The sequence below is a fragment of the Phlebotomus argentipes genome, unplaced genomic scaffold (genome assembly GCF_947086385.1).
Source record: "Phlebotomus argentipes unplaced genomic scaffold, Phlebotomus argentipes genome assembly contig_5, whole genome shotgun sequence".
Taxonomy (NCBI): Eukaryota; Metazoa; Arthropoda; class Insecta; order Diptera; family Psychodidae; genus Phlebotomus; species Phlebotomus argentipes.
The window spans coordinates 7,036,495-7,062,311 of NW_026776165.1; the positions used below are offsets into that span (position 1 = coordinate 7,036,495).

The 25,817-nt window shown below is 43.6% G+C and overlaps 5 protein-coding genes across 5 annotated transcripts; 2 read left to right on the forward strand and 3 right to left on the reverse strand.

Annotated features, from left to right (window-relative positions):
• Nucleotides 1-10,407: 10,407 nt before the first annotated feature.
• On the forward strand, nt 10,408-15,396 carry LOC132255401 (ecto-NOX disulfide-thiol exchanger 2). The gene is made up of 6 exons (XM_059751408.1): nt 10,408-10,539; nt 10,612-11,426; nt 11,490-11,865; nt 13,186-13,292; nt 14,419-14,544; nt 14,606-15,396. Exons 1-6 carry the CDS (start codon nt 10,491-10,493, stop codon nt 15,218-15,220), a joined length of 2,088 nt encoding a protein of 695 aa, XP_059607391.1. The 5' UTR covers nt 10,408-10,490; the 3' UTR covers nt 15,221-15,396.
• LOC132255905 (dynein intermediate chain 3, ciliary-like) lies at nt 15,390-19,057 on the reverse strand. Its single transcript, XM_059752076.1, has 3 exons — nt 17,984-19,057; nt 17,050-17,836; nt 15,390-15,551 (listed from the first exon to the last, which is right to left on the reverse strand). Exons 1-3 carry the CDS (start codon nt 19,055-19,057, stop codon nt 15,409-15,411), a joined length of 2,004 nt encoding a protein of 667 aa, XP_059608059.1. The 3' UTR covers nt 15,390-15,408.
• On the reverse strand, nt 15,644-16,874 carry LOC132265776 (vitellogenin-1-like). Its single transcript, XM_059766550.1, has 2 exons — nt 16,362-16,874; nt 15,644-16,297 (listed from the first exon to the last, which is right to left on the reverse strand). The coding sequence occupies exons 1-2, from the start codon at nt 16,872-16,874 to the stop codon at nt 15,644-15,646; spliced, it is 1,167 nt and encodes a 388-aa protein (XP_059622533.1).
• Nucleotides 19,034-21,511, reverse strand: LOC132255402 (dynein intermediate chain 3, ciliary-like). Its single transcript, XM_059751409.1, has 4 exons — nt 21,170-21,511; nt 20,742-20,879; nt 20,093-20,686; nt 19,034-20,031 (listed from the first exon to the last, which is right to left on the reverse strand). Exons 1-4 carry the CDS (start codon nt 21,509-21,511, stop codon nt 19,312-19,314), a joined length of 1,794 nt encoding a protein of 597 aa, XP_059607392.1. The 3' UTR covers nt 19,034-19,311.
• A 1,344-nt stretch (nt 21,512-22,855) lies between these two features.
• Nucleotides 22,856-25,490, forward strand: LOC132255651 (2-(3-amino-3-carboxypropyl)histidine synthase subunit 1). Its single transcript, XM_059751757.1, has 2 exons — nt 22,856-24,112; nt 24,761-25,490. The coding sequence occupies exons 1-2, from the start codon at nt 23,096-23,098 to the stop codon at nt 25,040-25,042; spliced, it is 1,299 nt and encodes a 432-aa protein (XP_059607740.1). The 5' UTR covers nt 22,856-23,095; the 3' UTR covers nt 25,043-25,490.
• Nucleotides 25,491-25,817: the final 327 nt, after the last annotated feature.

Here is a 25,817-nt window from a genome sequence, read left to right on the forward strand (position 1 = left end):
AGTAGTCAAAGGGTTGATCTATTTCAAATAAGGGGTGGCCTGGCTCTACGAGCCGGATGCTGTCTGACTGTGTAACTTGTAAGATAGTCCTGCACCCTGCAGGACACCAATGGAGGAATAGATGAAGTTATTTAACTGGAGGAACCTTTTCATTCAGTGAAAAACAGCAAAGAATTCTTACAATAAAAGACCAATGAGAAGAATAGAGGATTGAGCGTCAGAAATAAGCTTCAAAGAGCTAAGTGACATCCATTCTTTATGTCTGCCTTGTCATTTTGCCACTTTTCTCCCCAAAGTGCGCAGCATTCTGAATTGATAAACCCTCTGTGAATAGTGAGAGGTTGCCGCCAGCAAGAAGCGAATATAGGAGACTCTTTTTGCGTATTTCGTCAATATGCCAGAGTGAGTAGAGACAGAAATTCACATGAGCAGGATGGAGTGCGCAAAAAAAGTCAATAAAAGAGCGATTCAGCGGTAAGATATAAGATCACGACGATGAGATAAAAGTTGCAATGGTGAATTTTATTTTCTTGAATTTTTCAACTCGTTTTTTCTACCTCCACCACAGCTTTGGAGTCTATCAGTTCCACACTTGGAGCCGAGAAGCTTTTTCTCCTCCTTTTTGCCATCGCATCTTCGTTGTGAAAAAGACGCGCGAAACAACGAAGAAAAAGGAGGTGGAAAACAATAATTTATTGAGATTTTTATATTCATTGTTTGTGGCTGAATTGTATTTACTATAACACTGGGCGAAGAATTGCAAAAAAAAGACGCCAGTTTTGAGTGCACTGCCATGGAATTGTCGGAGGCGAAAAAAACACGACTTAATTTGTTCCTTTTATTTTTCTTCGTCAAACTCTCTGCGAGACAATGAGTCAGGAATTGAGGCAAAGTGTTTCGACAGTGAAAAAGATTAAGAGGAGTCACTTGAGAATATTTCATTCAGTTCTGCACGAGTTCATCTTAATGAGTGCTCTTTTCAAGATTTTTCTAGATCAATTTGCACGCGACTCTACTTTTTCACCAATTTCAGGGCAATTCATCTTGCTGTTCATTCTCTGGACGGCGATGGTCAGAAAAAGCGAGGAATCCGATCAGCATTTCCATTTAAACCACCTCAAAGTGAAACTAATTTCTCCTCTAGACTCTATTGATGTACAGCACTTCAAGTCACGCCAAGTCTTTTCTTATTTCTGGCGGGAAAACCAATTTTTTGGGCAATCTTTGTGAGCAAGATTCGAATTTCCCCAAAAATTTCGAGTCCATTTTCTACTCCACACCCAATTGTTGACTCCAATTCGCGCCAAAAGAGCGTCAACTTTGAACACATCCCACGAAGCTCTCTCGCTATTATAGTTTTTTTCCTCCGAAGCGCGCAAGTCCATTTAAGTTATTTTTCTTCAAGTCCATTTTTTCCGCGATACAATTAAAATAGTGTCGAGGTGTTGGGCAAAAAGCACCACGAGAAGCATCTTAATGAAATTCCACTTTACAATGAATAAAATGGAGTGTTGAGGAGAGTATATAGAATCACTTGATGAACTCTTGGCTTTTTTTATGCCGCCATCCTCGCATCTTCTCTTTGAGCGTAATGTTTGTATCGTCATATAAATTTGACGTTATTTGCCTTCTGATGGGAGTCAACCTGCTTCCGAAGATGTCGATCAGTATCTTTATTGACTTTTTTGCTCAATAACATCAACATCCAGAGACACCTTTTGGCCATCCTCCGTTTTTTTTGCATGCGACGACGAAGAAAATTTGCTAAAACGCCACACAAACCGCCAAAAGCAATTTCCTCTGCCACGTTTAGGGGAGGGGCAAAAAAAACCCATTGACCCAGTGATAGAAATGAAATTTATAATATTTTCCTATGCAATGCGGCGACCCCGTAAATTGAATTATATATATCAATAAAAATAGAATATTTCCAGTACACATGATTGCACAATTGGAACGGATAGTCATGCCAGAGTGTGGCGGGGAAAAGCGACACAAAAAGATTGTGCATAATTCTCTCATTGGCCAAAGTTCTGGCGTTCTTGCGAGAAAACAATCGAGTGAAAGAGGAGAAAATCCACAAGAAATCGTGATTCTGGTGATTTTCTGGAAGTGAGACAGTATTTTTCTGTGCTCCTTTCAAAACATAATCTCTGCTAGTGGAATATAAATTTGATTTCAGTGGCTCTTATAACAATGCCACTGCAACAATGTTTGACGATTGGGTTTTGTTTGCTGAAAATTGAATTTCGCAGTCATCCATTCAAATGTTGACCCAAAATACTCTCTATAAATGGATATTTTTTTCTAAAAATATTGTTTAAATTATTCGCTCTTGTTTTTCTTTTATAGATTTTGGTGAATGGATAAATTAAAGAAAAAAGGGTTTCTTTTCAAAGCTTTCATTGAAAATAATAAAGATTGTGTTGAGGGAGAAAAATCCTTAAAAAATTATTATTTCAATCAATTTCTAAACTGAGCAAATTGAGGCTAATATTTAATTTTCCAACATGAATCAGCATTCCAATGTCACTTTGACATAAATCAAGGCTGTGTCAAAGCATTACTAACTTCTGTAGAATTACAGAATGTTTGTATCCTGTCTGCCCCTCGCAAGATCGATATTGTTCCAACAGCCATGCGAGCATGGTAAAGTGAAATATGTTGGCAGTTTTTGCAGAAGAACATCCCAAATGCAGCAGAAGAATGATGGGGAGTATGAGCGAGAGTTCTGGGCAGAAGGATGGTGGCAAAACGACGAGTGCTGGCAAGCTGAATAAAAAAAGAAAGAGAGAGAAGCGAAATCCCGCCACGATAAAAATGGTGAAGGAGCGAACAAAAAAAGACGGCAAAGCGACTAAAAGTGCACGACGCAAATTAAAAAGACTGGTTCTGAGCATGGGCGAGGGGGCATCAGAGGTGTTTGTCGTGCATCAGCATCCAGCCGTGTGTTCTTGTCTCTCCATCGCCAATCCTCGCCCGTTTCTCTCTGTGCGCTTCTTCTGGGCCTCGTCGCGGTTCTATTTTTACTGTCCGCCGCCTGCAGTTCCTCCGCCGCAGCGCGAATTTCGCAAAGGAAGCCAAGAAGGGTTTCCCAACATCGCCGAGCAGATCCCACACGGGCGCACCTGAAGTCACACCATCCACGCAGTGAGTGGAAAGTGAGGCCCATGAGTGACACGGGGAAAAAGAGAGATAAAAGAGGCCCAAATATCGCGATATTCCAGGATTTCATAATAAATTTCACTTGTTACTTCTCCTTCGGTTCACACCGCAAGAAACAAGATATCAGAAGCAGAGGAAGACAAATAAAAGCGATAAAAAGGCAGCAGCACGTGAAAAAAATTCCTTTCACTTTTTCATATGCACAGTGTATCATTTTTTGTGTTCCACCTCCTGCATTTATTGCTCTTGATTGCCCCAGAGATTCGAAAATGAGAGAAATAAGACTGCCGACCAAATAAAAGTATCACAAAATATTTTTTTCGGGCGAAAATGCAAGAAAGAAGACAAGAAAAAATCATTCGAATTAATTTAATTTATTTCAATCATGTTTGATAGTTTGAGGATGAAAATAGAAATCGTGCATTATGAAATTATATCACTTGCAAGAGATGTAAAAATGTTTTGACATTTTTCTTCTGGTTGCGATAAAACTGGTGTCAGAAGTGGGATGTGAAAGTCAAAATTGTTTTGAAATACAGCAATATTTTTATGTATTAATCACGTGAACAGAATTCGATTTATAGTTCTTCGCGAAAATGCACAAGACAATTGAGATTGAAAGCAATATGACTACCACAAGAGCTATGCCAATGTTTATGAAAATTATCTCATTGTTTGATGTCATTCGGATTGTTTCATTGATATTTTCATTTGTCGTGAAATTAGTATTAACAAATTCTTGGAAAATATCCGAGCATTTATTCCAGCACGTGTCAATACTAAGATCTTCCTTCATTGGTTTGTCATTTATTCTCAGAATATCCGGATATACATTTATCCGTTTTACGAAGGTGTCCAAATACTTCGGAAATCGCAAACGATATTCGTTAAATACGGAATGCCGAACGATGATCCAGGCGCCGATATCATAAAAATCATCAGCTATTTGATGACAACCCCAAAGCATCAGAACGCCGTCAGAATTGTACTGAATATTGACATCGAACCAGTAATTTGGACATGAATTGTTGAAATATCGTATTTCGTATTTAGGAGGTTTGTAGTATTTGAAGATTAAGTTTATTCTATAACATCCCATTAGTCCAGCAGTGCTAGGAAATTCTTCCGGGCGTGAATCACACTTAAAATTTAGTCCCAAATGAATATAGTTCTCTTCGTATTTCATACAATTCAGCCGGACCGTTAAGAATCCCAGGTCTTCACACGGATTGTTGTAGAGATTGAAGGTATCAGTATCCGCTGGAAGATGGTACAAAACTCTGTAGATTGCGTAAGTTGAGTCTATATTTGCAGCTTCGCAAGGATTGCTTTCGTGAGACAGTTCAGGTTTTGGACATTTTCCGCTTAATTTCACTGCAACAACGGAAGTAGACAAAACGAACAGTAATTGAATATTAGAATACATTTGTATGACAATAAATTTTTCTCAATATTCGTTGCAAGACTTGCACTCATTCACTGAAGGTTCTTTAGCACTGTTCAGTCTTAACAATGCTACCAATTGTGACTATCTTCTAGGACTTTGCTGGGACAATTCATCGTCAACACAGAATTGAGAGCTGATTATGCAAGAACAAATGCTTTACTACCGACCTAAAGGGCTCTCAAGCAACAAAGAAGAAAGACAGCATGAAGCAATATGGAATTGTATGCATAACAATACAATTGAAAGCAATCGATGTTGCAATAAAGGATTTATTCCTTCACAACAACTGATTGGCTGAAGCCAGTAGAATCCTTACTAGCATTCATTTATTATAATATTCATAAGAGTAATTGAATTGCTACTTAACATTCTTTTTTACTTTAATTTAGTTCTTGATTAAAGAACGAATAGTGATTGAGTGGGTTTCAATAAAATGTGGAACTTCAATATTATTTCCGTTGTTGCAAAACTCGAGGCTTTCAGACTTATTATCACAGTACCTATCAATTATGTCATAACACCTTCACTTTCCTTGTTGATGAGAAAACTTTTTAAAAGTTTTCAGGAAAGCCACAGCACTTTGATAAACAAGAGCACATTCCTCGAAACCCTTCAGTACAAGATGAATTGCCAGAGAATAGTCACTTGCTTGCTCTTCTTTTCTTTCTTAATTCAAATTGACTGTATTATTAAGATGGGCCAATGTCCGGAACCTCAGAATAGTGAATTTCAATGCAAAAATTACAATATTTCGTCACTGTTGTATGAATTGTACTACGTTCTTTACCATTTGCCACTCAAATCTGAACCATTTACCCTGTTTTATAATCCTTTTCAAGATCTCGGACAGATGTATATCAAGATTTACTGCCCAACGAAATACGTAGAAAATAAAATAAGCGACACACTCGTAATATATTTTCAGTGTCGGCGTGACATTGAATTTAACATTGACTTTCAGTGTTTGCCTTTTGAGGTGAAACAGATTAATAATTCCCTGGAAATCAAGCCTAGTATTTTCCTAGAACAAAAGTGTCCTTCGTACTCGAAAGACTTTCGCATCTTCGCTGGCGAAGGGAAGCAATATATTGGATTATGGACTTGCGAAAATCTGATAGGGAATCGCCATCAACTGGGAGCCTGGATAATCACCAAGGATCCCAATTACCGTGAAATGTTGAGAGATTGGGAGATCTTGAAGGAAATATCTGGAAAACTAAATGTTTTCGAAATGGACTTCATGAGCAACGTGTATGAAAGTGGCGAATGCAAAATTCGCAACTGTGATTATCACAATCAATGCGATTCATCTTCACCGACAGGAAATCAATCTCAGTCTAATGAAGATAATGAGAAAATGATCTTCATAACTGCAGGATTTTTGGGCTTGCTTTTGATCCCTTCTGGGTTTTGCGTTATTGGAATCATTAAGAAATACAAGATATAGTAACACCAAAAGCGTAACTAAACTTTGACTCTATAATTTTCATAACACCTGTAAACGAATAAATAATTTAAAATATTATTATGTTATATATAAGAAGCCTTGTAGGTGTTCTGGGTACTATAATCTCCAGTATGTCTGTGGAAATTCGGTTGATACTCGTTATATTGGTTTGTGTTCTTGGGCTGCAGTTCGAAGGAAAATGTCCTGAAGCTGAAGTGTCTCAGGAAAACAATCCTTGCGAAGCTGCGAATATAGACACATCTTTGACAATCTACAGAGTTTTGTACCATCTTCCAGCAGATAATGACACTTTCAATCTCTACAGCAATCCGTGTGAAGACCTGGGTTACACAGCCATTCACCTAAGTTGCAAGAAACATGCGGAATACTTCATTATCTTAGTCTTTAGCATCAAGTGCAATTCACAGATTCAAGATATATATTCTTATCCAGTATTGTGTAACAATGTACACTTAATCTTCAAACACTACAAACCTTCAAAATACGAAATACGATATATCAACAACCCATGTCCAAATCACTGGTTTGATGTCAATATTCAGTACAATTCTGACAGCGTTCTAATGCTTTGGGGTTGTCATCAAATAGCTGATGATTTTTATGAAATCGGCGCCTGGATCGTCGTTAGAGATTCTGTATTTAACTACTATCGTAGGCTATCTCCTGATTCGTACTTGGATAATTTTGCAAAACGGGTAAACGTTTTGTCCAGTTACTTTGAGGAAAATGACCAACCAAAGAAGGATGATCTGGACAACACCACGTGCTGGAACAAGTGTTCTCACACAGATCAAGTGTTTGTACCAATAAATACAACAGAGAATCTTCAAATCAACAAATCTAAACTATCAAACAATGATAGAACTTACACTGCTGTAAGAATTTCTCTAATAATTGTTGTTACTGTTACGATTTCAATAGTATTTTGTGTTTATTGTAAGAAAATAAATTCAAATGCTGTTCATGTATTGACCAATTAAAATTGTATGAATTGGGGAAATTGTAATTCCTGCCAAGAAAATGATTAAAAGTGTGACACAACGAATTCCTTCTAAAATGTTGCGAGAAAATAGAATAATAGTTGCAACATAATTGAATTGTTTTTAAATTAAAGTCAATCAATCAAATACATTTAATCTAAATAGAGATTGTAATAAATTCTTTATCCAGGCTTATCTTTATCCATATAACACAGATAAATAGCATCATAGTATTTCGAAACAGACAATTTGTTCTCCATCGCGTGCTTTAATGTTTTTCACCACTTCCACCTCAAGAACATCCTTCAAGAGCGGAGATAAATGAGATTCCAACCCCTCGTCGCCACCACCCCGACGAACCCTGGGAAAAATTTGATGGTGCTGAGGATGAAAAAGAAAATTGCATCTCTCAGAAATGCACTTTTTCTCTTCTCCCGCCCCTCATCTTTCGCACAGTGAAATTTACGACAAAGCAAAGGATTTCGCTAGGGAAGCTCGAGGTCATTAATCTTCGTCATGATATTGCAGTGCTGTTTAAGTGTCTGCCTGTCTGGCGCAGCTGCTGATGCTCCCCCGAAAGGGTTTTCCCGCGCGCGCGAGGAGATGAGGCAGAGCTTCAGCTCTTTGGTCGCTTTTCCGCGCGGCGATTTGCGCGCGGAACCGGAAATCGATTGGCGATTGCCTTTCTTCTGTCTCAATCCAATTACATCACCACTGGTGGTGCTAAAGAAGTCATAAAATCAACTTTCTGATGTATTAAGATCGACACTGGCGAACTGATGTTAATGGCCTGCGATGCAAGTGAAAGATATCTCCAATTTTAATTTATTGCACAGACGAAAACTCGCCAAAATTTTGTCCACCATTCGTTAGACATGTCCAGGTGGTAATTTACGATATTTGCACAATCATTAGATTTTATGGCGCATTTTTACGATGATGCACTTTTACATATTAGCGAAATGGCAAAAAGTGAGGCGAAATCGCGGAGTTGTGCATCGATTCGCTTAATCCATCTTTGTTTACGCTCACCATCAGCTGTCCAAATAAGAAGAAACCAGCCAAGGAATTGCACAAGAGCCGGGAAAAAAGGATGAAATTGAGGCATTTTACTCTCGTGCTCTCTTGGGCATCTCCGCATTGCCCCATTTTCACTCTTTTTCTTCCTCTTTCTCCGTCTCTCTTTTGCCCGTGATGGTCTTCGCGGGCAAAAGGAAGATACAGTGGACAAGATGTTTTTCACACTGGGGCTTCTCGAGGGGAATCAACTAGCGAGACGTGCCAATAAAATCAAAGAAAAATCCCATCAAAAAGGAATACAATTTTCCTTCTCTTCCACCCTTCGCGTGTGAACAGCTGTTTGAGAGATTTGACCAAAATTACAGCTGCGCTACATGAAAATAAGAGTTGCGCATTCCATTTAGGGGGAAATAAAAGAAATTTCACATATTAAAACTTATCTTTATTGGTTTTATTTCTCACCCAAAGTGAGAACTTTCAATAAGCGCGCATTGTGAATTTGTGACCAAAAAAGGCGGTAATTTGACATGCATTTTGTAAAGAGGGTGAAATCCTTCATCATTTTTTCACGATCAATAAAATAATACTCGTCGACTTTCTTTTTTACTAAGCCATAAATGATATTCACATCAGTGGAACAGGAAATTATGATGATTTAAGAAATCAACTCTGTGTTCAAACGATTGTTTCTTTGTAATTTCAAAGACAATCCAAGCGTCGTGTAGATGAAACACAGGCTGAAGCCAATAAAATTCATTCAGCGAACTTCCACAAGAATGTCTTATCTTTGTCAGCATTTAGTATAAATGACCTAGAAATTCAGAAACTATATTGTTTTAAATAATTGATGCGTCAAGTTATGACTTTTATACTAGACTAGGTCAGATGGATAAGAAGTCCTTGTGTTACATTGCAACACAAGAATTTTCCAAAATATACAATAATTGAGCCTAAAAAAGCACGCTTTATTCTCTACCTTCTCTACTTATAACAATGAGTTATTAAAATGATAATACTTTATTCTGCCTTAAGAAATTAGGCTAAATTTGAGTATAAAAAGGTAAGGAATAATACAGAACCACCAGTCATTGCTCAATCAGTGAAAATGAAACTACTCTCTGTGCTAATTATCAGTCTTGCACTTTTTCAAGTGCCTGGAAGTAAGGTAAGATCTTCTTGAGAAGCATTAGAGAGCAGGGACTTTGAAAATATATATACATGTGTTACAGGCTGCAAGTGGGCCTCAATCCAGAATTATTGGTGGCGATGATGCTACAATTGCAGAACATCCCTATCACGTTCAACTCTTTCTGAAAGTCGCTCTTGAACTAGATACTGCAAGAGATTCTCTAATTGACGTTATCACTGACGCCTTCTGCGGTGGTTCACTAATAACTGACAGACATGTTCTAACTGCGGCTCACTGCCTGAGAGTTAAATTCTTCCTTTTTGTTGTGATAAATGTTAAATTTGGCAGTGATAGACTTGATAGTGGGAATTCTCAAGAAGTTCTATTCACAAATATCTGTCCTCATCCACTCTATAATAAGTTAACAATTGAACATGACATCGGGGTAATCAAACTCACTACGCCAGTTACAATTTCTGCCACAGTACGTCCTGTACCTCTGCCAACTACTCATTTCCCGGATAGCTACTTTTACGGAAAAAGTCTCAGTGTGACTGGCTTCGGGAAAACATCAGACACAAGTGATTTATCACCAATACTTCAACAGGGTTACATGGAAATTGTAGACATATCAATTTGCCAATCACAATTTGGCGGAGTAGTCCCGCCAAGCGCCTATTGTCTTGGGCCGGCCACTCATATCACCCCTTCTGTTTATATCTGCAACGGAGACTCTGGATCAGGGGTCACACTGTTTGGAGTGCAAGTGGCTATAGTTTCCTTCGGCAGATCGGATTCCTGCGCGAGATACTACCAAGGAGCCACGAAGATTGATCCATATCTGGAATGGCTTTGCTGCGTAACCGATGGCCTCGTCTGTCCCAACGGTTACACATGCCCTCCACAATACGCCAATGCATGCGTACTGCTTCCAATTAATCTTGATGGATGATAGGTTAAGTAGGAGAAGTGTACCTAACTTGATAAATTGTAATAAAATACACAATTTCTTACTGAAAATTTTGGCATTAAAATAAAATTTTCACAGCTCATACCTTAATGAACAAATAAAACAACGATATAGAAAAAGTGAGAAAATGTATCGGAAAAATCTTCTTTGGTCAATGGACACTTCTTACTCTTTAATATTGTCAGGGAAAGCTTTCGCTACAGGGGATTCGTGATCAACTTCACGATTGTAGTGAAAATTTTCTTGTCTAATCAATAGTGCAAATATTGTGAGAAAAATTGATAATTTGTGGATAAAAAGAAATCTCGGGGATGTCTTTCGGGTTTAACCCCCTTGGGAATAATCCCCTTCACGCGATGAGTGAGTATATTGGGTGGATTTTCCGGGGAGTTGCGAGAAAAAGCCATGTTTATGTTCCGCACGTCAATGCAGTGCCTCTGATGGGGAATCTGCCGAATGGGGCCAATTTCATGACTTCCCTGGCTGCTGGCATCCCTCCAATGGCGGGGCCATCGCACACGGTCATGGCCAACCTGTCGGCGGTGAGTGACTCCGCGCTGGACTTCAAGAAAAACCAGGGACAGGCGCCCGGAGCGGCTCCGATGGATCTGGAGACGAACGAGCCGGAGTGCCGCGCCGGGCAGAAGGACAAGGCCGATATCGCGGAGCGCAGGAGCAGCGAGGGGAGCAGCAATGGGCTGGAGGAGAAGAACTTGGGCCCCATGTCGCTGCCACAGAGCGAGATGGTGTTCAACGGAATGATGGGCATGCCGCAGGGATTCATGATGATGCCGGGCATGATGAACGTCATTGATCCCTCTATGCTGGGTCTGCAGCAGTTCCCCATCGTCGGAGCGCCGCATCCGCTGCTCGCGGACGGGAAGAGCAGCTCAGCGGGAGCCGGTGTTTCCACATCAGCGAAGGAAGTCATCACGTGCAAGTCCTGCACGCTCTTCCCGCCAAATCCCAACACACCCGCGCCGACGACTCGCGAGAGGCCGCCAGGATGCCGGACAGTGTTCGTGGGCGGACTGCCTGAGAACATCGGCGAAGAGATCATCAGGGAAGTGTTTGAGAGATGTGGAGAAATCACGACTTTGAGGCTGTCCAAGAAGAACTTCTGCCACATCCGCTTCGCCTTTGAGGCTTCCGTGGACTCGGCCATCTATCTGTCCGGCTACAGGCTGCGCATCACTGGACAAACGGACCTCGCGCATTCCGGACGCCTCCACGTGGACTATGCACAGGTAAAGCCGGCGCTCTGATCCTCCGGAAGACTGAACTTGAGAGCTTCTGGTGTGCTATTGCAGGCCAGAGACGATCAGTATGAGTGGGAGTGTCGGCAGCGTCAACTGCAGCGCGAGCAGCGTCACCGGGAGCGTCTTGAGCGCGATCGCCTGAGACCTCTGTCGCCGCCGCCGATTGTTCACTACACGGAGCACGAGGCGGCGGCGATTGCGGAGCGACTGAAGCAGGATGAGTCCTTCGCTAAAGCCGTGCAGACGCTGATCGCGTGGCTGGAGCGCGGCGATTGCAACAAGCGCAACTCCAACACGTTCTACTCGATGATCCAGAGCACGAATGCGCACGTGAGGCGCATCAGTGGCGAGAAGCTGGCGTACGAGGAGGAGCTGCAGAAGGCGCGCGAGCTGTACAGGAAGCAGACGCAGAGCATGATGGTGCAATGTAAGTAGTCGCGATTGCTTTCTCTGTGCTCAGATTCTAAGGCACTCAATCCCCTCCCGCCGTGGTGTTTCTCTGTCCCCGGGGCGGTGAGAAGAGGTCCAAATTCACACCTTTATGTTGATCCGGTAACTTGGCGGTGCCTTGAGGAGACCTTTAGTTTTTACATTTCTGTCTTGGTGGTGGAAGTTTAGTCAGAAAATCTGTCTTGTAATATTCCATAGAACGAACTTAGGAGAAATTGAGTCCTTTTCTGGCAAGTATTGTGGTTGGCAAATTTCTCCTAACTTTCCCGACCAATTCATGAAGGTATTGTATAATATGAGAAAAAAAAATCAAAGATCGGACAGGAAAATGATCTGAGGAATCTAGAACAGAAGAGCATCTCGTGAAGAAGAGTTTTGGAATTGATCAATGTTTGGGTGTCAAGTTCAAAGCTCCTTTTTACACAATGTAAAAAGGAGTTACAAACAAAATGATGTCGAAGGAAAATACAGTGTTGTGCAGTGGAATAAAACCATCATGTCTTTTTGATAAATATCCACTTAAGCAAACTCAGTGTAAAAAGAGTGAAAACATGAGCTTTATTTCACTGTTCAACACTGCATGACAATTGTATTTCTTTGCAAAATTCCCACATTTGCAAATGTGAAAAAAAAAGATTGAAAAATATTGATTGAAAAAAAGGTATGTAAAGTTACAAATTTGAACTTAAGACAGAATGAAGATGAAGCAATCTAAAATGCTGAGCGGGAGTTTGTGAAGCATAGCAGGGTAATATTTCATTTATTTTTCCAATACCTTTACTTTTCAGGGACATTTTTACCGTAATTTCTTATTTCTAGAAATCAGGTTGCCAAAAAAAAAATGAGTGGTGGATTATTTCCAAGGTTTTCAAGTATATAATTTTTTATTTTCGTTCTCAACACACGAAAAAAAACTTCATTTCTGGTAGTGATTCTTTAATTGTTCTGTGTGAATTATTTTTTCAAATTACTGTTTTTTTTCTTACCTTTGCTTTGGTGTCTTAAGCAGAAGAAGAGTCGCGTAGCTCTTCAGTTTCTTTAATTTTTCTTCTATTGGGATTTTAGCCGTGAAGATAAGAGGATTCGTGTTTAAGTTTTAAATGTCTTGAGGATCCTCTTCAGATGTGAAATTTTCCCCCCACTTTCACTTTTCCTTGGTGTACAATATTCCAAAGTGAGAAGAGAAGACTCGTTAATTTTCCGTCTCTTATTCTTTCTTTCTTTGTGACTTTTTATTTTATAAATTTAACTCCTCTCAATTATAATTGTATATTGTACTCGCTATCATCTCCATCAGTCACTCAGATTAAAAAAGTGTTCAATGCTGCTAGTCACAAGAAGGTTTGGGACCATTTCACCAAAGCACAGAGAAAGAACATCGATCTGTGGAAGAGGCAGGCTCTGGTACGTACTCTATGTGTTTTTCTCTTTATTTTTTCCAAAGTCTTTCGTGATATTTTGTTAGAACTTCTCGTCAGACAATCTTTCGAAAGGCAGTTTTCGCTTTTATAGGCCAGTTTTGCACACAGATTTATCCTCTTAACTATCCTAAAATCCACTTTTATAGTTAATTATAATCTTTGTTTGTTTTCTCATACATTAAATATTATATCTTGTATCTTTTTTTCTCTCTCTATATTCTTGTAAGAATGAGTTGAAAAATGTTTTCAAGAAACATAAAGAAATTTCAAATATTTTACATGAGAAAATAAACAAAAATATCAATTCAAAATTAATATTTTTACTTTTAAAAGAAATCCCAAAACCTCAAAAATGTGTGAAGATTTTCAAATTATCTGCATGAAAAGCGTAACTGAAGTAAAACCAGAATCATTTGAGACATTCAAAGGCAAATTTGCAAAAGAGAAAAATATTTCAAAAAAAAAGTAATTAGAATGAATCTAAGAAATATGCAAAGATTAAGACAGAAGGTAAGTGAAAGAAAGTTCAGCAAAGGAAAAGAACGGACGGAAAACAGGGCCAAGGATGAAAAATGGTATTTAGCAATGACCGTAAATTCTCAGAAATATAGTTTTGTTTACCCAGGATGAGAAAAGTAATTTACAAAAAAAAACAATCAAGCAAATTTAAACCCAAAAATCCACAATTGGTAATGAATTTTCTATTTATTTTCTCTCGCTTCCATTCTCAAAAAATGAGAACACAAGAAAATCTTTAAGGATTTTTCTGAGGTCTCAAGAAAAAAAAATACTTTTGCATGTTTCTCTTTTGTCCACGAGTTTTTTTTTTATACGTATGTGTGTGAGTTTGTTGTGATATTTCCTTGTAGATTTTCTTAATAAGTAGTAATTGTTAGATATTAAACAGTGTAAATTGCGATGAAAGACACACTTTCGTCCAAAAAAAAAAATATAACCAACAAGTATTCAGTAAAAGTTATCCTTTTTCACAATTTTCATTTGAATTGTACAAAAGAAAAATACTTTCCTCCACAGAGATAATAAATCTTCAGATCCAACTTTCAGTTTTTCATCAATATTGACGTGTTCTTTTCATTTTTGTGCAACAGGAAATTGCAACAACGCCTCTTGAGGATCTTCACGATGAGGACGAGATGGAAATGTCCGACGAAGAGAGGGAATCGTCTCTGAAGAGTGCATCTAAGAAGGCCAAACTGGACAATGATAGTCTCAAGGTTTGCCGCTCTTCTTCAACTCAAATCATAATCTCAACTTACCGTCACTTGTTTGTTGTAGGAGGAGAACGATAGCTTGAGGTGTCAATTGGAAGTGTACAAAAATGAGGTGAATCTCGTGAAGTCAGACCTGAAATCTGACACAGACATCAAAGATCAGCAAATAAAGGTGTTGCAAGAGACCATCAGGAACATGCAGACGCAATTGCTTGAGAATAAGTCGCGTGAGAAGGAGAAAGACAGCAAAATTGTCGATTTGGAGGCAAAACTGAAGGCGGCAAATGTGAAAGAATTGCTGCTGAAGACCAAAATTGCCACCAAATCGTCCACAAGTGCAACCAAATGCTCCTCAACAGAGTCTGAGGACACGGAGAATTTCGATGAGGTGGAAGTGAAGTCAGCAAAGGCAGAGACGATAAATGAGTATCCAAAGATGATCAAGATTGATCCGGAAGAGGCGCGAATCATTGGTCTTGTGTCCACATTTCTCGTGGTGCATCCATTTGGCGCCAGCACGGACTACATCTGGTCCTACGTGCACCGCGTGGCGCCCCATTTGCGTCCCAAGGGCCTCGAGGAGCTGCTCAGTCGCTACACCAACATCTTCGTGGAGCAAGTGACCGGCGTGGGAGCGAAGATTGAGCGCAATTGGCGCTTCAGTGGCTTTGATGAGTGAGAGAAGTCTGATCCACAGTGTCAAAGAAAAAGCATCTTTTTCACACCATTAACACATCACGCAAAGATATTCCTCTTCGTCAAACACAAATGTTTTAGTCCCGAATTCAGTACAGAGATACTAATTGTAATTTGAAGGACAGTCCGAAAGGTCAATTAAAGTATTACTAAAGTGAAGTCTTGCACTCTTCAGAGGGAAGGTATGGTCCCGGACAGAGTTGCGGATTTACTGTTTCCGTCTTCTGTCTTGGAATCTCCGGATTGTGTTATTCCTGCTATTCCATCACTCCTAAAAGTGGCGACAGAGTTCTGCATGACGCTGGAGATATTTGCTGAAAAGATAAAGAGATGCTTGAGCAACTATAGGTGGAAAAGGATTATTTAAGGGATGAGTAAAATTGTTTCTTGGTAAGGAAAACTTCAACTAAAGCTCATCTACACATTTATTCCGTATCTGTGAATTCTTCCCAAAAGGCGCTGCGGCGTTTGTCTCAAGAAAGTATGTTCCCTTTGCCGTTAAGGGTGTGGCAAAGCCCATTGGAATGGGCTCACGAATGCACAGGCCTTGTGTGTAGGCCGATAAGGAATTGCATCGTGTGGCAAGGAAGCCTCTCTCATTGCCCGGCAAGATACTCTCTGCAAAGTACTTCCAGGACATTGCATGCGAACATGCGAGAGAGAAGCAGCCTGGCATGTTGCCATCCTTGCCATTGGGATAGAAATCCACATCGCCTATGACCGCTTCCTGGCCATATCGCCCAGAACTGGTGTGAATGATGTCCACAAATGTCGCATCGCCACTTCCCAGGGTTGTCAGTGCTTGACCTTGATTGAAGCACACATGCGCCGGATCCAGACCCGTAATCCGTGGCAGGGATGTTTGCGTGATCTCCTGGAAGTGTCTGCCCAGCGAACTGGCAATGTGAGAGCCTAAACTGTGGCCTAAGATGTGAAATTTGCCAATGTCAATGTGTTTTGTGAGAGCAACAATGGCAGGCACCAGAAGACGACCCAAATCCTCTGTGTTCAGAGAAGACCAAGTGTACAGACTGTCGATGAACTGATCAGTGTCGAGGAACTAAAGGACAAATGAGATCATATTATTAACAATTCACGTCTAAACATAATTTCTCTTTACTCACCAGGAAGTTTGTGTGTCCTCGACATTTATAAGCATTGTACAGAATTTCTGCAGCATAATTTAAGCTGTCGTTTCGATTGGAAAGCCACCCCATGAATAAGATCACAATTTCACCATCCCTATCAAATGATGGATGCTCAACGAGATGCTCAATGTCATCCAAAAGATAAATCACATAACCCTTGTCGTTGAAGAATGTTAAGCCCAGCTTTTTAGCATCGGGAATGATCAGTTGAGAGCGATTTAGATTTCCATCCACAGCAATGGCTTGTGAGCAAAAAATGTTGATTGCTTCAGTCAAAACTCTCGATGGTAAATCATAGAGAATTTCCTTCGTTATTTCAACCATCTCTTCAGGCGTGATGATCAGCTTTGCAGCTCCTTTTGCGACATTGTACACAGTCTCCGCTTGACTAAGAGCCATGCTCGATAGTCGCTCTAAGAGACTTTGACCACTGCTTTGGGTGAAAACTGCACACAGAACTAGGAAGGTCACAAAAATACTGCCAGTCATGCTTAAGATTAGACTTAATCGCGCAAACTAACTCGCGTGGCGCGGAAATCGTGGGTATTTATATGGAGGGAAGTTAGTGTAGCAGATAAAAACTTTAAAGAACATTATTTTTAACTACATTCCACAAGAAAGTGTCTAGCAAATGAGTCAGAGAAGAGCTTCAATGGAAACTTACACTCTTCATGCCCTTCGAAATCCCTCTCAGAGAGACTCTTCGTCACAACTTCCAGTGATTCCACTCTTCCTGCATCAATATCAATTCTGGGCGGTGGTCGTCTAACTCTTCCGGCTCCAATGCGATTCTCAGCCTCCTGTGCACGTTTCTCGCGCTCCTCCTTAACAACACCGAAGAAGTTCTTCTCCGCCTGAAGCACAGTTTCATCTGCAAATGCCTCAGCAACACTCAATTCCTCATCGTCAATCGCCAATTCTTCCTTAGGTGATTTCTCACGCTCCTCCTCTTCACGTGCCGTCTTGTTCTTCAGCTTCATCTCCTTCATCTTACCCTCAATCACCTTCTGTCGACGCGTCTCACGCTCCAGCATCTCCGTGAAGAGCGCCTTGTCATTCTTGGCATTCTCCACGAGGAATTGTGACAATTTCACCGCGAAAATCGTGCCATCAGCCGTCCCAACGGCAACTTTTTCGCCACTCTCGTGCACCACGAGCGAGATGAGTGGTTCATCGCACAGCTTCACGCTGATCACGGGCTCGTGCTGGTCCAGAAGCAAATCCCATCCGTCCAGAACACCATCTTCGCGCCCCACGAAGAAGAGCGTGAAACGCGTGCGACTCCAGGCGCCGCAGTAGAGATTCATCTTGTGCAAGCGTGTCCAGATGATGGCGCTCTCGCGGCACTCCTCGGACCACACCTTCGCTTGCCAATCACCGATGGACAGGAACATCTTGCTGATGGCCGGATTGCGCTCCAGGGCGTAAATCGGTCCACAGTGAGCCATGTACTGCAAGACAAATGCCACTCAGGCTCGTCAATCACTCAATTGTTAACTGTGGTCTAAAGTTAGAATTTCAGTGTGTTCAAGTAAAAATCGATTATTACTTTTCCAGAATTCTCCCCACAGAAAAAGCGCGAATTTGAACTATCTCACCTTGAAAGGGAGTTTCTCGGCTGACGTCTTGCCCTTCCTGTTGCAACTGAAGATGTGTCCTCTCTCAGTGCCCACCATGAATCGCGTTGGAATCGTGGCCTCGAACTCCAGGAAGGTCACACCCTCGGCACGCTCCAGGCTGGGCTGATCCGGTCTCTCGGGATCCATGATGAGCGGCTCCTCGATGGGCTCACGCAGATGCCTGACGTCCCACGTCAGCACTTGACCATCCGAGGAGCCCGAGAAGAATTCCGTGTTGTTCTTCGACGACAGCCACAGAACGTCCGTCACGCATTCCCTGTGACTGACTTCGCGAGGACTCAAAGCCATGGCTTGGTGACCAACGCGCGGGTCCCACTGCGCCACTTGACCGCTCACCAGACCGCCAATCATCAGGTGGAAGTCCTTGGAGTTGTACTTGATGCAGTTGGGCGGCGACCAGGCATTGAGGACAGTCAGGGGCTCATTGGGGCTGCGGATGTCCCAGATGAGGGCTTCAGGGGAGCCAGAATCGCCGTACAGCGAGCAGTATGCGCCTGCAATGACGTCCTGGCGCTCAGGCGCCCAGGACAGCCTCTTAACCGCGCGGTGTTCTCCGCTGGGATCCTTCGCTGATAAGATAGTCCGGGCGTCGCACTGTCCAGTCGTGCCCATAACTTCCAGGCCCTCGAAGAAGCACTCGTAGATGTTGAGAGCGTTGTTCTGCTGCACAAAGTGCTCCATGGAGCGCGCCATGGACAACACTTGCCGCGAATAGGCCTCATCGCGTTCAATCTTTTTTCTGTACCTCTGCGTCTGTTCTGAGTCATTCTTGTTCACGTCCTTCGGCCAGCCGCCCTCCGTGTGCTGAATACCCTTGCTGATGTACTCCACATTCTCCGTGTTGCACACACTCAGGCCCATCGGTGTGCACGCCTGGACACCTCGGGTGGTCGCGGGCGCCATAATGTAGTCCCGCCGATGGAACTCCTCCGACGGCACATGGCACTCGAGCTTATCGCGATCCCGGAAGATGCACGGCAGCCCCAAGTCCCGCCGCGTCTTCGTCACAACCACCTTCACTTCCTTATTCATGGGGATGAGCTGTGCAGAATCACCAGTGCTCACTAAGGGTCTCTTCGAGGGAATCTTTCCAGAGGTGTTTGATCAATTTTCACACCTGCCGCTGAGTGTGAAACAAAACAGGCAATTCGTGAAAAGGTGGGTGGGTTGCTTAGAGACGCCAACTAGTGTTTCTCGCTGGTGTCCGTGTCCTTCTGGCTCACTTCCGACCTGTCCGCAGTCTCCTCATCCTCATCACCGCTGACTGGAAAGGAGAAAAGAGCTGGTCAGCTGAAGAATCTCAAATTCCTCCCAAATCCCAAGCTTTCCACTTCATGTCTTTCAGCCTTAGCAGAAAATCTGCCGTACTTACAGGGATAGAGATCGGGATTCCTGGAAGATCTCATCTTCTCCACCATCTTGAAGTAGTCAGTTTGCGCCTGCTGGCAAGATCGCTCCATGGCAGCTAGGCGGGACGCTTTGGCCTCCTCAGTGTCATCCTCCTGACGCTGAGCAGCGCGCACCTTCAATTTCAGCTCCCGCAGCTTCGCCTCCAGGATCTTCTCCCGCTTGCTCTCGCGATCCAGCATCGCCGTGAACAAGGGCTTGTCGTTGCGCGTTGAGAAGGACATGTTCTCACTGACCTCTATCAGATATGTGGCCCCCTTCTCACTGCCCACACTGATCAGCCGTCCTGCCTCGTGCGAGCGCAAAGAGCGGATGGACTCGTCGCAGACTTTGATGCTGAGCACCGGATCGTTTTGCTGCTGCAGCAGATCCCAGGCGTCCAGGACGCCGTCCATGCGCGTTATATAGAACATTGAGACCTTGGTGGAACTCCACTCGCCGCCGGTCAAGAGGCAGGAGTGGTTCTTCGTCCAGATGATGGCACTCTCGCGACAGTCCTCAGACCAGATCTTCGCCGTCCAGTCGCCAACGGTGAGGAAGTTCTTCACGAAGGCCGGATTCCTGGCCACCGTGTAAATTGGTCCCAAGTGGCACATGATCTGGAATGAAAAGGTCACAATCGATAGAAGCGGCGAATAAATCAATTCTCCAAGCACTTACACGAATGTTAATCTTCTCACTGGGCGTCTTTCCCTTTCTGTTGCACGAGAAGAGCATTCCCTGCTGCGTTCCACACATGAACCTCGTGGGAATTGTTGTCTCGTATTCAAGCACGGAACAGCCATAAGACCGATCCAGATTCTGATCATCTGTCTTGATGGGATCCAGAAGGAGACGATCCAGGGGCTCAGTGAGCTTCCTCGTGTCCCACCAGATCACCTGTCCGTCCGAGCTGCCCGAGAAGAACTCCGTTCCACTCTTGGAGTTGATCCAGAGCACAGAATTCACAGGATCTCGATGACTGACTTCGCGATCTGTGACCGAGATGGGCTTTTTCCCGTGCCGCATGTCCCAGCCGGCCACTTGGCCGGAGAACATGCCGCTCACGAGGCTCGAGGGATCCTTCTGGTTGTACTCCAGACACACGATGGGACTCGGCGGCTCGAAAGTCTGCAGAGGCGCGTTGGGATTCTCAATCTCCCAAATGTAGGAATTCTTGGACTGTGAGCATCTGTCCTCGTGGAAATCTCTGTTGCAGTGCGACACAGCCAGCTTCCCAGAGTCCGGAGACCACGACAAGTGGGTCACGTTCCTCTGGAGAAGAGAACTAATGAGATCTTCTGCTTCCTGATCAATTGGCAATGCGTACCGGAATGGATGAAGGATCCCTGTAGACATTCACTGTCCTCGAGTTGCACTTCTCGACGAGCGGCGCAGGTTCGAGATCGTCAAAGTAATTCTCATAGATATTTACAGCATTGTTCTGGAAGATGCAGTGCTCCATTGGCTGGGCGAAAAGAAAGCAGGAAAACTTTGTAATTTCTCCCAACACGCCAAGTTCGTGACTGTGGACTTCTTTTTGTGTGCAAAAAGTTCCCGCTTTGCATGTCAACAATGGGGGAATGTCGGGGATGTCTTAATAAATTTTATAATTACTCTTCCGCGGACGGGTGTATTTGTGACGGGGCGGAGTGCATCTAATTCCTCTTGCCGTGTCCCCGCGGAAGGCGGAAGACACCGAGAGAGAAGGATGACTTTTATCGACAAAACAAAACCACAAATTGGGGGTGGGCTCACCTTCGTGAGACTCATCACTTGGACGATGTAGGACTCGTCCTTCTCGATCTTCCTCTTGTAGCGCACCGTCTGCTCGGGATCGGCCATGCTCACGTCCTTGGGCCAGCCACCCTCCGTGTGATTGACGCCCTTGTGCTCGAACACGGCGCGCTCCGTGTTGGCCTCGCTGGCGGACATCTGGCGGCTCTTCTGCGTCTCGCGGTCCATCGGGTTGCGCAGGATGAACTCCTTGAAGGCCGCCCGATTGGGCCCCTCCGAGAACACCAGCTCATTCTTGTCCGCGAAGCTGCACTGCTTCCCGAAGTCGCGCCGCTCCTTCTGGTACACATACTGGATCTCCATCCGGCTCGTCTGCTCACCACGGATTCGCGCTGGTGACTGCGAGGTCCGTGACGAAAATAATTCCAGGCGACAAGCTGCGATGTCGTCACACAGTGGCTCTCCTTCCCAACGGCTCACCCGCTCCTTCTCGAGCGCACCTCCGTCGAGCTGTTCCCGCCCACAGAGATAGATGAGAGATTCCGGACTCACAAAGCTGTGCTTTAGTCAGTGAAAAATCCCTCCCAATTGGCAACTTCCTCATCACCATGAGCGTCACAGTGCAATTGCCATGCACTTCCATCATCAATTAACAGCATAAATCCAACACTCCTTCTCTTGTGCTTTCAACTCTGCGCAGCGATAATGGTGTATTTTTGTTGTTTCACAACTACAAGCGAAAGCCCGCGAGTTCCCCAGCAATTTTGGCGGATTTTTACGAGTCCACCCACCGCCCAAGCGCAGCTTCAGAAGAAATATTTAGCTTTCAACCCTTTCCATTGCCCCTCGTGTTTTTTGTCGAGTGGAAATTGACAGCATATTGTTATGCTCCACAATCACACAACAATACCTCTGATGGGAGCTTAAGGAAAAGGGGCACAGTGAAGCCGCAACGATATAAGAAATATATATTTTCTTTGTCATCCACCCAAAGGCCTCACAATTCGTTATTGTTTCTCTTTTAGGAGACATTTCACCCCCACGAAACAGATAAAAATGCTCAATAATCAATTCCATTCGGCTGTGATGTCAATCATTTTATTGCGAGAACAGAATAGGAAGACGAGGACGAGGAGGAAATTGAATTTTCCAGAGCCCCTCGGAGTGGAGCAACAAATTGCTATACACAATCGTAGGCACAATACCGAGGACATTCGCTCCTATTTTAGGTGTGGATCAAATCTAATTTTCAACCTCATTTGTACACAATCGCACCATGAACGGCCCCACGTAGCGCCGCATTATTAGGTAAGTGGAAAATCGTATGCTGAATTGTGGGGGAAATTAATAATTTATCGATTGTTTGCATGGAGAACACGTGAGCCGGTCCGTTGAACTACAAAATGTTGCTCAGTTTGAATTTGTCGCTCTTTTATAGCACTCCACGCTATAAAGTGGAGGAAGGAGGAGAGCGAGGAGTGGGAGAGTCAGTGATGTGGGATTGTTTGAACATCAACTATTCATTGGCTAAGGAACCATTCTTCTCTACGTTTTCCTCCAAACGGATTTATCGTGTTGTCTGTGAAGTGCGTGAAATATGTTCATGCTACGCCACTGTGCGTGGAATGAGGAGAATATCAATTTCCCCTCCACTCGTGACGTCACCACTTGCCATAAACTCGTGGCGTACGTGACAAAATAGTGGTAGAACGTCAGAGCTGTGTCACATTTGAAAAATAAACGTGGTGTTTTGACCACGTTTTTCTCCAGGCTTTTTCGAGTGCTTCCACTGGTCAGAACTCTTATTCTTCAGCGAGAAGTGGTTGAGTGCATTCCAAAGAGGTAGTTTTCAGTGAAGTGCAGACAATTCAGGTGAAATTTCGCACGTAAATTGCATTGCGAAGTGAACAATGGTGTTCTGAGAAGACAACAAAGGCACTTCACAGAATGCAAGTGGAAAACGCGAATGGGGTCGTGGTGGTGAAGGCGAAGCCTGTGCGGAGGGTATTCAAGCCCACCACATCGAGGACACTCAACAAAATTCCACAGGAAATCTTGGCGAATGTGGAGCTGAACGCTGCCATTGAAGCCCTGCCGAGGAATTACAATTTTGAGCTGCACAAGACAATCTGGCGCGTGCGGGAGACGAAAGCCAGGCGAGTGGCGCTGCAGCTTCCGGAGGGCTTGCTGGTGTTCAGTCTTGTCCTGTGCGACATCATTGAGCGCTTCACGGACGCGGATGTGGTGGTGATGGGCGACGTGACTTATGGTGCGTGCTGTGTGGACGATTTCACGGCCAAGGCACTCGGAGCTGATCTCCTAGTGCACTACGGTCACAGCTGCCTCATCCCCGTGGACCGCATGACTGGCATTCGCGTGTTGTACGTCTTCGTGGACATCAAGATCGACGCCTTGCACTTCGTGGACAGCGTGAAGGCCAACTTCCCCACGGACAAGCATCTGGCCCTCGTGAGCACGATTCAGTTCGTCACGACCCTTCACGCGGCGGCTAATCACCTTCGTGAGGCTGGCTTCACAGTCACGGTGCCTCAGTCGCGACCTCTGAGTCCCGGAGAGATCCTGGGATGCACAGCGCCCAAGCTTCCGGACACTTGCAACTGCCTCATCTATTTGGGCGACGGTCGCTTCCACCTGGAGGCCGCTATGATCGCCAATCCCTCCGTGGAGGCCTTCAAGTACGATCCGTACGAGAAGAAGTTCACCATGGAGAAGTATCATCATGCTGAAATGCGGCAAACGCGACTGAAAGCCATCGAACAGGCGAGAAGTGGCAGGAAATTCGGTCTGATCCTGGGCACACTCGGTCGCCAGGGCTCCACAAAGGTGCTGGAGCATCTGCAGAAAAGACTGAAGCAGCTGGACAAGGAGTCTGTCATCATTTTGCTGTCCGAAATCTTCCCCAGCAAGCTCAAACTCTTCACGGACATTGACGCCTTTGTTCAGGTAAAATTCTGAGAAATTCTTGCCCTGACGACTTATTGAGTAGTTTTTAATGATTTTAAAGATAGATTTGAAATGGAAATTGCATTTTTCATAAGCACAAAAAAGACCTTTTGAACACAATTTAATTACAGTTGACGAGGTGAGAATTTCCATTTTCGTGAAATCCATAAAAACTATTTGCACATTAATATGGTTTTTCCTGGAAACATTGAAAGGAGGAAATATTGTGGAATAAATTTGGTGACCTAGATTTATTTTTGGTCTTCTGCCGATTATGCAAATGTGACGAATTAATCAAGAAATTAGTCATAAACAAAAAACAGGGTTAAAAATTACGATAAAAGTATTATTATTTCACACTTTAGGCGCCAAAAAATCCCATTCCTGGCATCCAAATTGAATGCTTAATGCAAAAAACGCAATATTTTTCTCTTGACAGTGAATCACTATCCATTCAATTTATTATTAAAGTCGTGGTGTTCAAAAAATTGTATTTGTTTGCCTTGCATTTTCCATTCACTTCAATAGCACAGCAATTTATCGTACTTCATGATTAATTCCTGCTTAAATTGTGGGCATAATGAGCAATTTGATTGGTCAAGCAGTAAATATATGGAGGATTAATTGGAAAATTCGATGCATTTCCAGGTCGCCTGTCCACGATTGTCTATCGACTGGGGCTCAGCGTTCGCGAAGCCCCTCCTGACGCCCTACGAGTTCTCCGTGGCGCTTGGCGACGCCCAGTGGCGTTGCGGGGGCGACTCGAGGGACGCCTACCCGATGGACTTCTATGCGTCGCAGAGCCTGGGACGCTGGACGCCCAACTTCAAGCCGGAGGATCCGCAGGAGGGCTGCGCACGCATCGCCGGCAACGGATGCTGCGGCCGATGTGAGAAGGGAGACTTCGATGACGCCAAGAAGGCCACATGATCTGATAGTTAGAGGATTGTAGTTGTGAAATGTGAGACACCGTGTAGAAAAATATTAACCTGTGTTGCGAACAAATGAGGAATCTCTGTGAAATGTGTCAACAAATTAAGATTAATCAGATGCTGCAAATAAATCAGCCACTGCTTAATCTTGGCACAGATGCTGTTTTTATTGCAGCGACAAAACACGGTAATGCCGCCGATGAGGAAGAGACAACAGGGGATTTTGTGCAGATAAGCAGTAAAATATAGGATTGTTGGGATGAGAACATGTTAGAGAGTGCATAAAAGTAAATGGGCGGGAACGCACATGTCCTGAAAATATCCATTCGTGGCTCTTTGCCCAATTAAATAAAAGCGTGCATTGAAAGTAACGTTTCTTCACTGATCAAGAAAGGTTGATTGACTGCATTCGACCAGCGAATTGTCCTCCTGATATGCGAGAAAGAGGAATAATTCAGCGCCTTGAGAGGCTGCATAATGGCATCTTCGGCTTGTGGCTTGTGGTTTTGTCTCCAGGATGACGTCATGTTCTCCGGCGGGGTCGGATTGCACAAAATCTTGGCGGCGCCAGCAGGAGGGACGCATGCGTCGGCGCTGAGGGAGAGCAAGGAGCCACTTTGTAACCACTCAATTGCACTACATAAATTCAATGGAGTAACGCTGGATGGCTTGCAGCAGAAGAGGCAAGGCCATAGATGACAGATAGAGATAAGCATCTTGTATTGATTTTCTCATGAGTGCACACAGGTATGGGAGAGTTTTGACGGAAATTG

What these genes read in the sequence shown, in the direction of transcription:
- LOC132255651 (XM_059751757.1), top strand. Translation starts at nt 23,096, where the DNA reads ATGCAAGTGGAAAACGCGAATGGGGTCGTGGTGGTGAAGGCGAAGCCT. An exon ending in ACATTGACGCCTTTGTTCAG is followed by an intron (nt 24,113 to 24,760) that starts GTAAAATTCTGA and finishes ATGCATTTCCAG; the next exon opens with GTCGCCTGTCCACGATTGTC.
- LOC132255401 (XM_059751408.1), top strand. Translation starts at nt 10,491, where the DNA reads ATGTCTTTCGGGTTTAACCCCCTTGGGAATAATCCCCTTCACGCGATG. An exon ending in TCCACGTGGACTATGCACAG is followed by an intron (nt 11,427 to 11,489) that starts GTAAAGCCGGCG and finishes GTGCTATTGCAG; the next exon opens with GCCAGAGACGATCAGTATGA. An exon ending in TGGACAATGATAGTCTCAAG is followed by an intron (nt 14,545 to 14,605) that starts GTTTGCCGCTCT and finishes TGTTTGTTGTAG; the next exon opens with GAGGAGAACGATAGCTTGAG.
- LOC132255402 (XM_059751409.1), bottom strand. Translation starts at nt 21,511, where the DNA reads ATGGAGATCCAGTATGTGTACCAGAAGGAGCGGCGCGACTTCGGGAAG. An exon ending in AAGTGATGAGTCTCACGAAG is followed by an intron (nt 20,880 to 21,169) that starts GTGAGCCCACCC and finishes CTTTTCGCCCAG; the next exon opens with CCAATGGAGCACTGCATCTT. An exon ending in GTGAGAAGATTAACATTCGT is followed by an intron (nt 20,032 to 20,092) that starts GTAAGTGCTTGG and finishes TTTTCATTCCAG; the next exon opens with ATCATGTGCCACTTGGGACC.
- LOC132255905 (XM_059752076.1), bottom strand. Translation starts at nt 19,057, where the DNA reads ATGAATAAGGAAGTGAAGGTGGTTGTGACGAAGACGCGGCGGGACTTG. An exon ending in CCGAGAAACTCCCTTTCAAG is followed by an intron (nt 17,837 to 17,983) that starts GTGAGATAGTTC and finishes TTTGTCTTGCAG; the next exon opens with TACATGGCTCACTGTGGACC. An exon ending in TTTCGAAGGGCATGAAGAGT is followed by an intron (nt 15,552 to 17,049) that starts GTAAGTTTCCAT and finishes TTATCTTTTCAG; the next exon opens with CAAATATCTCCAGCGTCATG.
- LOC132265776 (XM_059766550.1), bottom strand. Translation starts at nt 16,874, where the DNA reads ATGACTGGCAGTATTTTTGTGACCTTCCTAGTTCTGTGTGCAGTTTTC. An exon ending in GAGGACACACAAACTTCCTG is followed by an intron (nt 16,298 to 16,361) that starts GTGAGTAAAGAG and finishes TTTGTCCTTTAG; the next exon opens with TTCCTCGACACTGATCAGTT.